This window comes from Convolutriloba macropyga, chromosome 10, assembly GCF_964194025.1.
Source record: "Convolutriloba macropyga chromosome 10, txConMacr16.3, whole genome shotgun sequence".
Taxonomy (NCBI): domain Eukaryota; kingdom Metazoa; phylum Xenacoelomorpha; order Acoela; family Convolutidae; genus Convolutriloba; species Convolutriloba macropyga.
In genome coordinates, this window is record NC_134477.1 from 20,711,333 (window position 1) to 20,724,153 (window position 12,821).

Here is a 12,821-nt window from a genome sequence, read left to right on the forward strand (position 1 = left end):
TAGTTATTCCCCCAACATTATCTAGATGTGTTTTTGTTTTAAAGTGTTTATCCAAACTATTGACTTAGAGTAGTCTTGCATGTTACACAATCAAACTTATCTCCATTCTTTATTATTTCCCCATTATTTATTTTTACATTATTCTTGTGTATTAATGTTTCCACATGTTTATTATAAGCAGTGTTATTATCTAGATACATGTCACAACTATCACAATACTTTATTCCTTCTAGTTCAGAATACTGCTTTTCTATCTTTTGTTCTATATCTTCATTAGTAACTTTCTTCCCACTCTCACTAGCACTCTCAATAATTTTATTTCTGTTATATAGTCGCTCATTCTTTTTATGTTTAATTGGCTGAATGTGTCTACCAAAATTCTTTTGAGTTAACTCTTCATTAAATTCGTCACATCTAATCTTACTAGAATTAGTTTTAGGCTTTCTAGAATAGACATCTTCATCGGATGAATCTGAATCTCTAGATGAATTTGAATCTGAATCTTTAGATGAATCTGAATCGGAATCTTTATCTCTATCTCGATCTCTAGATGATTCCCCGCCTTTAGATGACTCTCCATCTCTAGATGATTCCCCATCTCTAGATGATTTTCCATCTTCATCTTTCAAGTATTTAGCTTCTGCCTTTAGCAAAGACTCACGCATATTCTTTTACCGATGTTTTGTTTTTGCTTCCTGTTCATCATATGACTTCTTTATCTCTTCATTTAATTGATTAAAATTTCTGATTGATTCTAAATCTTTATATGCTTCCCTCTTTTGTTCTTCTTTATCTATTGGTTTGTTTTTCACTTATGTCTTGTTTTTATTTAACAACATTTGGATTGCCATATCGGAAGAACTTGATTGAGCTTGCTCACTTCTAGATTTGGATTGCCCACTTGATGATTGAGCTTGTCTACCTCCAAATTGAACTCGCTCGTTTCCAGATTGGAGTTGTTCATTTGTGGAATGACTATTTCCGATTCTATCTTGACCATTCACTTTTATACACCAAATTTTGATACAATATTATTTATATAGCTTTTCAACACTATACAAATGTATAGCACCAAATGTGATAAATGTAAAAATAAGGCTTGGTTTTGGAGTTGTGATGAGTGTCAAAGTAAACCATACATATGTTTCATATGTACTGAAACCGTAACAATTAAAGAAAAACATAATCTTATGCATATTCATTTTATTGACGAGATCAAAATTTAGTAGGTAGTGTATGCAAAGTAAATCAACATATATCTAACTATAGATTTAAATATTTCACTTGTAGGTAACGTGTTTATCTTAGAAGATATAGATTTCGTCATACTAAAGAAAGATTCTTATAACACGCAAAGAAATATAATATTGAACTTAAACCATAAAACCTAAATTTCATCTTAACAAATAGAAAAATGACTAAGCTGGATAAACTTATAGAATTAAACAAACTAGAAAAACTAAACAGAAGAAATAGATTAGAAGATAAATTAAGACATTAAGAATATTATGGTGACACAAAAGATTTGTTCGATCTTTTAACTATAATTTTAAATACAAACCCTGAATCAATGCAAGCTCTTCAAAACAAAACTTTAGCCGCATTAGACAGTAATACTAATGCTTTAAAGAGTCTATGGCTCCAACAACAAAGCAGTTTTCTTGATGAACGGGCTTCTCTCATAACACCCACACCCGATGCGCTTGTAAAATTAAAGGTGATAGAGGCAAAACATATACTGTTGACAATGATATGATATTTTGTTAGAGAAATGTAAACAAACAAATAAACATTTCCAATTAATATCAGTTAATGCGAATTCAAACAAATTTAAAACAAACGATATAGATGTATCTCTAGTATCAGATGGTATAAAAATGAAAGGTAAAGTCTATGATTTTTTTAAGGGCTTTGCTATGTTTATTACTAGTAAAGATGTATCCGAAAGAGATATAAAAGATGATGAAATCAAAATAAAACAATTTCTAAAGGATAATGGTTATAAACAAAAAGGAGATACTAAAAGTAATAGATCAAACTTATAAGAAAAACGTTTGCTAGTATCGATGAACCCACTTCTCAGGTTATATCAATACCAACCTCCAGTGAAGACGAAAAATATCAACGTGATACTAGTGATTATGAACAAGGGGCTGTAGCAGAAGAAGAGGAAGAAACTGTTTACGAGAGTGATGAAGAAGTGAAAGCTAGTGGTCTTAGCAAAATAGACCCGAATAGTTTAGTAGAAAGACTAGAATTACTTATACTAGAAACAAAAGCTGGTAATGATGGATTATATGATGAAATGATAAATATATCTAAACAACTATTTTCTATGAATACTATTAATCAGGAACAACTAGACAATTTTGTTTTTTTTTATGGTAAATAAATAATGGTGGAAAAACAACAGTGCACAATAAAAACTAAACAGCAAGTCCTAGCTAAAGAAATATTCAATCCTCAAATAAAAAAGTTTAGAAGAGGAAGAATAATACCATTATATAATTGAAACGTGGTCAGCTGATTTGATAGACAAATCATATCTAAGTAAATACAATAATAATTATAAGTTTATTTTAACAGTCATAGATATATTCACAAAATATGCAAGTGCTATTCCATTGAATAATAAATCTGGTTTATCTATAACTAATGGTTTTAAAATAATATTGGCTGAACATCCACATGGTGGCTCTGAAAGTAGAAAACCAGAAAAGTTATGGATAGATAGAGGTAGTGAGTTTTAAAATAAAACATTTAAATCTTTACTTAAAGAATATGAGACAGAACTATATTCTACCTATAGTGATTTAAAGGCTGTATTGATAGAGAAATTTAATAGAATTTTATTACACATAATTGATAAACCAATGTTCATCAATGGTGATGGTAATTGGGGAAACATATTAAATGATGTTGTTGTAACAAATAACAATAACATTCATTCAACAATCAATATGACACCCGTTTATGCTTCTAATAATCTCGATAAATTAGAAACACTTTTAGTTTTAAGAATATTAAACCCAAACTTATTGTCGGTGATTATGTCAGGAATGCTGACAAACGTAACATTTTCTCTAAAGGATACCCTTCTAACTGGAATAGAGAATTGTTTAAAGTGAATAAAGTTCTAAAAACCCAACCACCAACATATAAATTAGAAGATATATATGGAGAGATAAAAGAAGGTAAAAATTATGAACAGGAACTATTAAAATCCGAGTTTGATTTTGAATCTAATAATAACGTTTTCGAATCTTTATATATAGACCTCCGGTCATCTGCGAAGCAGGTTCCCTGATGGTGAAACATGACCAAAGGTCAATAAGCCAGCAAGCTGGATAGACCTGCGGCCAGCTACGAGGTAGATTCAAACTTTTCTGTAAAAAATTACAAAGATGACAAGAAATAGATTCAATCAGGCTAAACATCAATCAACATCGACATCAACATCAATGAAAAACTTAACACTAAGTAAGGCTCATGGTTTATTCCAGGAAGATAATGATAAAATTGACATGAAAGATACTTATAAAGTTACAAATGTACACCCTCCCATAGATCAAAAAGATGTTCTTAATAAAGAGTATTGTGATAATAACCTATTATCATCTAATATTAAAATAGACATTTTAAATAAAAACATAACTAAACTAAGAAAAGGTAAATTTGAAGAAGTTACAATTGGCCATCTAAATGCAAACATTATTGGTTTGCCAACATCTACAACCAATGGAGATACTGTATGGATTGATGGTGATAAAGTTGAACTAGTTCCTCTTAACTCATCTAATATGTCCACACTAGCCAATAAAATAACTGAAAATGAAACTAATATTTTTCATCTTGGCAACAAAGTTTCCGCTGATACCATTTCTAAATATAATGAATTAAAAGTGGAGTTTGATAACAAAAAAATTAATTAGTCACTAACTAAAATTCAATTGGGAGATGCATCTGTTGATAGATGGAGAGGTTTAAGAGAAAACCAGATATTAATGATGAAGCTATAAAATATATATTAGCTATATTATTAGAAAGTAAGCTAGTAGACAACAAAGAACAAGCAAGACTAGAGATGCATTATGATTTTAAACAAGAAGATATAATTAAAGATATTGAGAATTATTTTACTACTGAAAATGAGTCAACCAACAGCACCGAGTGAGAGATTATTATATCCGCGAAGCGTTTTCACCCATCCAGATCTATCATCTGTATCAGAAAGATTGATAAATGAAAACATTCAAGCTAAAAATAAATTTAATAACAACATTAACATTATAAAAGATATTAGAAATTATTAATAACAACATTAACATTATAAAAGATATTAAAAGTTATTAGAAATTATTAGAAAATATTACAAAATATATTAGAAATTATTAGAAATGATATTAGAAATTATTAACATTATAAAAGATATTAGAAATTATTAATAGAAATTATTAGAAAATATTATAAATTATCATTATAAATATAATCAGAAGTTAGGTAGATATAAGAACTATATTAACGTAGCTGAGATAACAGAAATAGTATTTTCATCTAAACCAACAACTGCAACATCAACATCAGTTGCATTAACAGGTATCGGATTATCTTATTCTATACCACCAGTTTTTGTTACAGCAACTGTTTTGTGGTTCACTATTAAAAACAATTAATACTAAAATAAGAAATTAAAATTTAAAGTATTCACAAACTTATATTTTATGTAAACAGTTTAATGATAAGTTTAAAAAAGTATATACTAAATCAATGAATAATAATAAAATAGATAATGACAAACATAATGAATTAATTAAGGTATATGAAGAATATAAGAAGAACCAGAAAAATAAATTGAGTGTTTTTTTAAACTAAAGATAATAGTGTTTAGTTGTAATAATGAATTTAGTAATAATAATATTAGTATTAATATTTACCATTAGATATATATCTAGTCCTAGTCATAGTTATAGTCATAGTCATAGACTTACACTTATAGTTATAGTCCTGGTCATAGTCATAGACATACACATTTAGTCATAGCTAAACTCATAGTCTTCTGCAAACGGACTTCGTCCGTGGCATGCCAAGCAGTTCCTGATAGACAAATTTATTATTTAAACTCTAATAAAATTCAACGGTGCTTTAGGGTGGATGCTAGAGCTGCCTTAGGGTTTCTAGTTGCAGCTGAACTTCCTATTTTACTTGCAATCTCTAAAGCCCTTACAGGATTATTAGCAACTTTCTTTCCAAAGTTAACTGTTGCTTTATCAACACTTTTGAAGAAATTTTCAATGCTTCTGCTTCTATTTTTGCATCACTGACAGTCATTGATATATTTCTTTTACACTTATTACAATTACCCTTTAACATCTTAGTTCCTTTGGTTGAGATAACCCCTCTTATATTATTAGTACCTCTATAATGCCTACCACCAACAAATAAGAATTAGTTTTAAACTTATTAAAGCTACTAATATTTATATATAAAAAATAATGGAAGTTAAAATGTTTAATCCCTTTGATGTTAAGCCTAAGACTAAGACTAAGCCCAAGTCACTACCTAAGGCTAAGACTAAACTTGAAGCTAGAGGTCTAACTCCAGAGAATAAAAAGAAACTAAGTATTATTTATGCTAAAGTGTTTGTTAACCCTAGTAGGAAATAGTTTGATTAAGATAATGACTAGAGCTAACTGGCTATAAGTATAAGTATATATCTATAACTATAACTATACTATTAGATACAAGTATACTATAGCTACGAGACTTTAGACCTTCGGTCATCTGCGAAGCTGATTCACTGATTCACAAAGTGGCTTTGCCAATTAGTCTCTACGACACTATATCAACAATCTTATTACCATCACTATTAACACTATTAACCTTTCTAGTTAACACTAATGCATGACAAAACATCTGCAGCTGCAGCACTAAATTTAAAATTAAATTGTATTGGTTGTGGATCTTAATGATAATTTTGATATCTAGTATCAAATACATATATTCTATAACTACTTTTGAATGTTCTATGATTTATATACGGTTTAATATTATGAGGTAATCCATTATAATCTTTATTAAATTTAACAATCTCTTTAAAAGCCTCATTATATTTATTAGTACCAAAATTAATATTCACTCTATCCTCTGGATAAAATTCACTACCATTCTTACAATATCATTCAGTAACTTTCATTATATCAAAAGTACTTGCATCATGAGTTTGTTCATTAACATTATTATTATTTCAAAACCAATTTTTATGTATTGAGGTCTTTCTGTACCGGTTTCCATACCAAGATCAAATAAGAAGTTAGTAGCATTGGGTACATTCTTGTAAAATGTTTTCCTTTCATAATAAATAAAATCAATATTATTCAATTTATTCAATCCTTTCTGTACAATGTTTCTGATATCATTACTAGGATCAATACTAGGTATACACCATGATATATCTCTAATGACTATATTAACATCATTAGCCACCCGGCCAGGATCAACTCTAAATAGAGCTCTAAATAGAGCTCTATTATTATTATTTCTTTTTAATATTAGTTTAAATCCTAACCCATATATAATCTTTTCTAATTCATTCACAAAACCAAATAGATCACTCATCTTAACCATCATATACATATGACCTCGTTCTGCAGCAGCATGATCACTTTTGAGTTGACTATCTCTATTACCTTGGTTTCTAACAAATCCACTCTCATATTCATCACCAGTACTATTTAATAAATTATACATCGATAGATTAGGATGAAAATGACCTATGTTTTCAATTATCCTGCCAACCTTAGTTTCAAGCTTAATTGAACTAAATAATGCGATCATGCCATAAATAACTAATCTGATATTAGCATTATTAGCAAATACACCACCAGCATTATCTGATGCAACAAACTCTATCTCTAGATCTGAATCGTGTATAATTAAATGGTTCTCTTCTCTATTGAGAAAGATATTAATATTAGTATTAACTGTATTCTCTGTTGCTAGATAGTTTGTTTTATATTTAATAATCTTACTTTTGTTCATATCATTATTAAATTCATAAGTTGTATTCAAATCAAAGTCCATTTTTATAAGTCAAAAAATGACTGACAATTTAATCTTATGGGAACTACAAAAGATACATAAAGCTTTAACGAAAACTAAAGAAGAGCACACACTTAACATTACAAGGATAAAGCCAACAGAAAACGTTAATTTTAGTGAACCTATATTTAATACAACAAAATTAGGTTTAATTAGATTATCTGTTTATATTGCGGTGTTTAAGGTGAATAGGAGGAATAATCAATTTTTGTATGGAGGTAACATCCGCGAAACGGTTTCACCGATTTTAGCTGTTATACCATGTGCACATGAATTAACTGAAATAGCACAATTAATAAAGGAAGAAACTAATTGTAATGTTATAATAGAACCCGATAAGAATACAATGAAAAGTTTAATGGAAATAAAACAAGGTGCAATTAACTTTGATGTAGAAAACCCAATAGCCTCATTACTAGGTTTTAGAAAGAAATTAAATTATCAAGGTAAATATGCATCTCATTGATTATTGTTATTATGGGATTAAGTACTATTTTAGTAAAATTCATTGTAATCTTATATCTGGTGTTAAAGACAATGGCAATAGCACAGATATACTATAAATTTTTACTCTAACAGAACCACAAGGCTATCTAATTAATATTATACTGACTAATATCTAATATCAAAATGTAACAAAGTATAGAATAGAATATATTGAATTTCATATTACAGATGAGCAAGGAAGACCTATAGACTTTAATGGGGATGTATTGAGTTTTACTTTGCAACTGATTTACACTTATAATTAGTCATCAGCTAAGCAAGTTCCCTGAATGTCATTGTCATGTTCATAGCCATAGACTTAGACTTAGTCATCAGCGAAGCAGTTCCTGATAGATTTAGACTTATCCTTAGTCATAGTCATCTGCGAAGCAGTTTCACTGATAGTCATAGACTTAGACTTAGACTTATACTTAAACTTAATTATAAATATTATTAAACTATGAAACTCTTCAATCCCAATTAATTGTTACTTTACCACAATCATATCTTTTTTCAGAATTATTAATGACAATGTAATTATAAGGCCTGGACCACACCTTTTCAAACATATTACTAAAATCATTATAAATAAGTTGAGATCCAGTAAAGTGATCATAAAATATAGCAGTGATGGCTTTAACCGTTTGTTCAACGAAAATAAATAGATTACAGTTCTCTCTAACATTCTGTCTATCTGCTGAGAATTTGTTTTGTTTAAGATATATCATATCACAATTTTCATGTCAGCTCTACAAAAGTATTCATTAATAATTGGTTGCTTAGCTATAACATCATCAGTTATCAAATTCTTTTATTTCCTTAGTAAGCACGATATCTTCAAACTCTAAATCATTATTTTGATTACCAATAGGACCAATGAAATATAATCTACCAAATTCTATATTATTCAAAAATAGACACTTTAATAATAACGTCTTTCCACATTCACCAGGACCTGCTATTATACGTCTGAGGTTTTCTGGGAAAGGGGCATAGACCGTTATATTACTATCAGTTATCCATGATTGTAGACTGTCAATAACATTGAAAAAGAAATTTCCTTTACTATTTACTGGCGTACCAAGCCTTGATACTTTTAGGAAAGGGGTCCCTCCACATCCACATACACATCCACATTGTGAACAAGGCTTATCTGTTTGTTTGGTTGGGGAATCACGAGCCTTCGACCATACTATATCATCTTCTGATAAGGAGGATTCTTGTTTGTAATCTGCAAAGCAGGTTCCCTGATTGTCATTGTCATTACCATCTGCGAACGAGCTCTGCTCGTGGCTAACCAAGCAGGTTCCCTGATTATCATTATTATCTGCGAAGCAGGTTCCCTGATTATCATTAACATTATCATCTGAGAAGCAGGTTCCTTGATTACCTTCAATTTCAACTCCAACTTTGCAACCCAAACACTGACACTTTTTATATCCTTCAAGACATTTAACTTGATTAACTAGAATATCCAAAGCACCCTCTATTGTAAATCTTCTATCAATAAGATAGATCATATATAAACAATAAGCCCCACAATAAGATTCATTATATTCTTGTATTCTTTCATTAGAGCCCAGATCAACATATTCTTCTAAGAATAATGGTGGAGTCTCAACACAAAAACTGTCATAAAAATAAACCTTGCCAGCTCTCCTTCTTATAACTGAAACCCAGTGAGTACCATCAGTTGGATGTAAATTAACAATAATGTTTAAGGTCTCATTGATCATTTCTGATTTCTCATCTCTCATTATTTTTTCTATTGGGGTTCGACTTATATCTTTGCCAATATCTTTTATTCTTATATTACTCATTGGTTCATTATCAATACCAAATTCATTATTGAACTCTTCAAGACTTAGGACAAGCATTTTTTATATAATAAATATTAATGTTTAATTATGGCAAAGCATGGTCGAAGACCCATAAGTTAGAGTCTAAGTCTAGGTCTAAGTGTAATTATAAATCTAAGTCTTTTTATATGACTATATTCAACATATAAAAATGGAGAACGGTCCCTTTATTTTTATTCTCGTGTTAGTAGCATTTGTTTATTTTATAATGTATTATGACTCGGCAATTAAATACACAAAACTCGAGGAAAACTTTGGTGGGTTTATGAATAAAAGTTTAGTTAGAGTTGAATTTGAAAAGTCACCATTACATACTATTGTTTATGGTGCCGCTGGTACGGGAAAGACTTATTTTTTTAGACAACATTCAAAGTTATACTTAGATCCAAATCAAGATCAGAATCGAAATCAAGATCAGAATCAAAATCAGAATCAAAATCAAGATCAAAAGCCTATGATGGGACAAGAGCAAAAGCAAATAATCATAGTATGTAAAGATGAAAAAGATTGGATTGATCCCAAGACTGGTGCCCCCTATGCTGGATTTGAAATGGGTGATATAAATATGATCACATTGAAAAATTTACTCAAATTCGAAAATAGTTTAATTGTTCTCGATGATATGGGTGATAAGTTTAATAAGGATATAGTTGATTATTTTACAGAAGGAAGAAATAAAAATATTCAAATGATTGTAATGTGTCATAAACCAGCTCAGATAGACATTATGGCTAGAATGAATTGTGCTACTTTTTTTATTTAACAACTTATAATGGGGCCGATCTATTTAAGAATTTCAATACAACATATTAGTGTAAGCATGACCTCCATGGTATAATTCAAGAGTTTAATATTAGTTATTATAATTGTACAGATGGGACAGATGATGCTCTTCGTTATGGTATGATTAAGTGTAATAAAAAAGAGTTATTATTGTTTAACAAAATTTATTATTATTGATAGAAATAGAACTATGGTATATGACTCAAGAATCTGATTCCTGGACCTTGAAGATCTTAGTTTTAAAGATGAATTAGATGAATTAGAGAATAGTGAGATAAATAAAGTTATAGATTATATTAAACCACTAGGAATCATGCTAAAGACAGAAATACGATTAATAAAGATAACTATATATTCTTCTTTAATAAACTTTTTACTTCAAGAGGTATTAAAATTCAGAATGATGTTCTAACAAAAAAAGATTGCTACTAATTGGGCAAAGTATATAGGGGGTATATCAGGGTGTTTGAGTGCACTATTTTGGATAAACAATTGTATTGAACCTGTTACAACAGTAAGAACTGCAGCACAAGTGACAGCACACGCAAGTCATATGGTAAAAAGAACGGGTACATTACTTAACTATGCTTGGGGTGAGGATGGGTTACAAGCTTCATATCAAGAGTGTGATCAAGATGGAGCTTCTTCTTTGTATAATAATACCAATCAACAAGAAGAGCAAGTTGATGAAGAGAATGAAGCTCTAAACGAAAAGGGTAGAGATGATATAAAAGATCTATATTAAAATAATCAAAAATTTAGAGATGAAGTTAAAAATTTCGTTGGAGATACCTCTGGGTTGGGTAATGAAAAAATTTTAGACAAAAATTTAAATATAACATTCTTAAAAAGCTAGGTATGGAAATTTTAGGTTTGTTTACATTCTCTAAAGATCATTCTAGAGGTTTAATTGAAATTATAGCTAGTTATAAATAATTACAAGAATATATAACTATAAATTTAAATATAAGTATAATTAAAAATATAAATAAATATACAGATTTATGATCAGTTATAGAAAAATAAAACAATTAATCACTTATAAGTAATGCATATAAAATGTTAAGATTGTAATTATAGATGTAGAACCCCACAAACTTTGCTTTTTCATTATAAAATAGAACATAAAGATAAAGTTTTTAAGTGTGCATGAGGAAATAAAACAATAAGTGGTAATTGTGTGGAAGAAATTTCTTCTAAGTTAAGGGGTATTGCTTCAAAATGTTTTAGCTCTAGCTCTAGTTCTATCTTTAGCTCTAGCTATAGCTCTAGCTCTAATCCTAATTCTGATTCTAATCTGCGGAGCAGTTGGGGAACCAAGGGCGAAGCCCCTTTCACTAATTCTATTTCTAATTCTAATTCTGATTCTAATCTGCAAAGTAGTTTCACTAATTCTAATCTGCGAAGCAGTTTCACTGATTCTAACTCTGATTCTAGGTCTAGTTCTGATTTTAATTCTAATCTGCAAAGCAATTGGTGTACCAAGGGTGAAGCCACTTTGGCACGCCACATTCGAAGTCCGTTCATTGATAACCATATAGAAACAAAATTTGATATAACAAATAAAATTTGTAATAGATGTAGAGTTATAAAACAAATAACATGTTATGATAAAAGTAGTCAATATGTAAAGAATGCAATTCAATTGAAGTTAAGTGTGAATATTGCCCTTCGATTATTAGTTTTAGTGTGTTAAGGAACCATATAAAAAATTCTCATAAAAATATAGATCTGGCCAGGGGTTTTCATCCTGATATAGAAATAAAAAAAGAAACAGAGTATTATAAATATTATCTAATATATTGTAAATTAAAAGTCAAAGGTATAGATAAAAATAAATTATTAGAAGAGTAGATTATTAAATTATTTTTTTATATCAATAGCCCTATCATCTGCGAAGCAGGTTCCCTGATTAGCATTATCATTAGCATTATCATTAGCATTATCATTGGCCTTATCTCCAACCTTATCTAAAGCCTCATCTCTAGCCTTATCTCAAAGCCTTCTCTAAAGCCTTATTTTTAATAAAATTATCTGCGAAATAGGTTCCCTGATTAGTCGGAAATATAATAATAATAAAATTTTTGAAAAAATTAAGATATAAGTGCATGCCCGCATACTTGTGCAATATTCTGAGTAGGAAACTATAAGCAACTGAGCGCGTGCGCATGGTGTGCTTAAGCATGAGGGTTTTGGCTTATTTTTTGCTAATGTTTATTCTTTGATTGTGCTTATAGCTATAGATCCATTTGACGATAAAGGCATTAGGGATAGTAATGGTAAATTTAGATTCTAACAGTGAATTAGATTTTTATAATATTTAGAGAGAATATATATAAACTTATTTTTATTATTATTGGTTTTTTAAAGTAAAATAACAAGAAACGTTAGATTAAAGGAAATATTAGTAAGAATGAGCTAAATGTAATAAAAGCAAAAATTGCAATTTTGAGCATGGCTGGTGTCGGCTCCACCGTGCGGAAGCGACCATATACACATTACTCACTATTTCACGCCACTTTACACTTGAAACGCATTGTTAGGCTCTTAAAAGCACTGTGGTATTGGAGGGTATCATAGTAATACAGCTACAAC

The 12,821-nt window shown here is 29.5% G+C and overlaps 2 protein-coding genes across 2 annotated transcripts in view; both read left to right on the forward strand.

Annotated features, from left to right (window-relative positions):
• Positions 1-12,821, forward strand: part of LOC142347954 (uncharacterized) — a 94,764-nt gene that overhangs the window by 81,202 nt on the left and 741 nt on the right. The gene's annotated exons all lie outside the window — the stretch shown is intronic.
• The window catches only part of LOC142347955 (uncharacterized), a 17,083-nt gene continuing 5,832 nt past the window's right edge, over positions 1,571-12,821 (forward strand). The window contains exons 1-2 of the mRNA XM_075399120.1: positions 1,571-1,705; positions 2,084-2,242. Of these exons, the coding sequence (XP_075255235.1) occupies positions 1,571-1,705; positions 2,084-2,242 (294 nt within the window). The remainder of the gene's footprint in view (positions 1,706-2,083; positions 2,243-12,821) is intronic.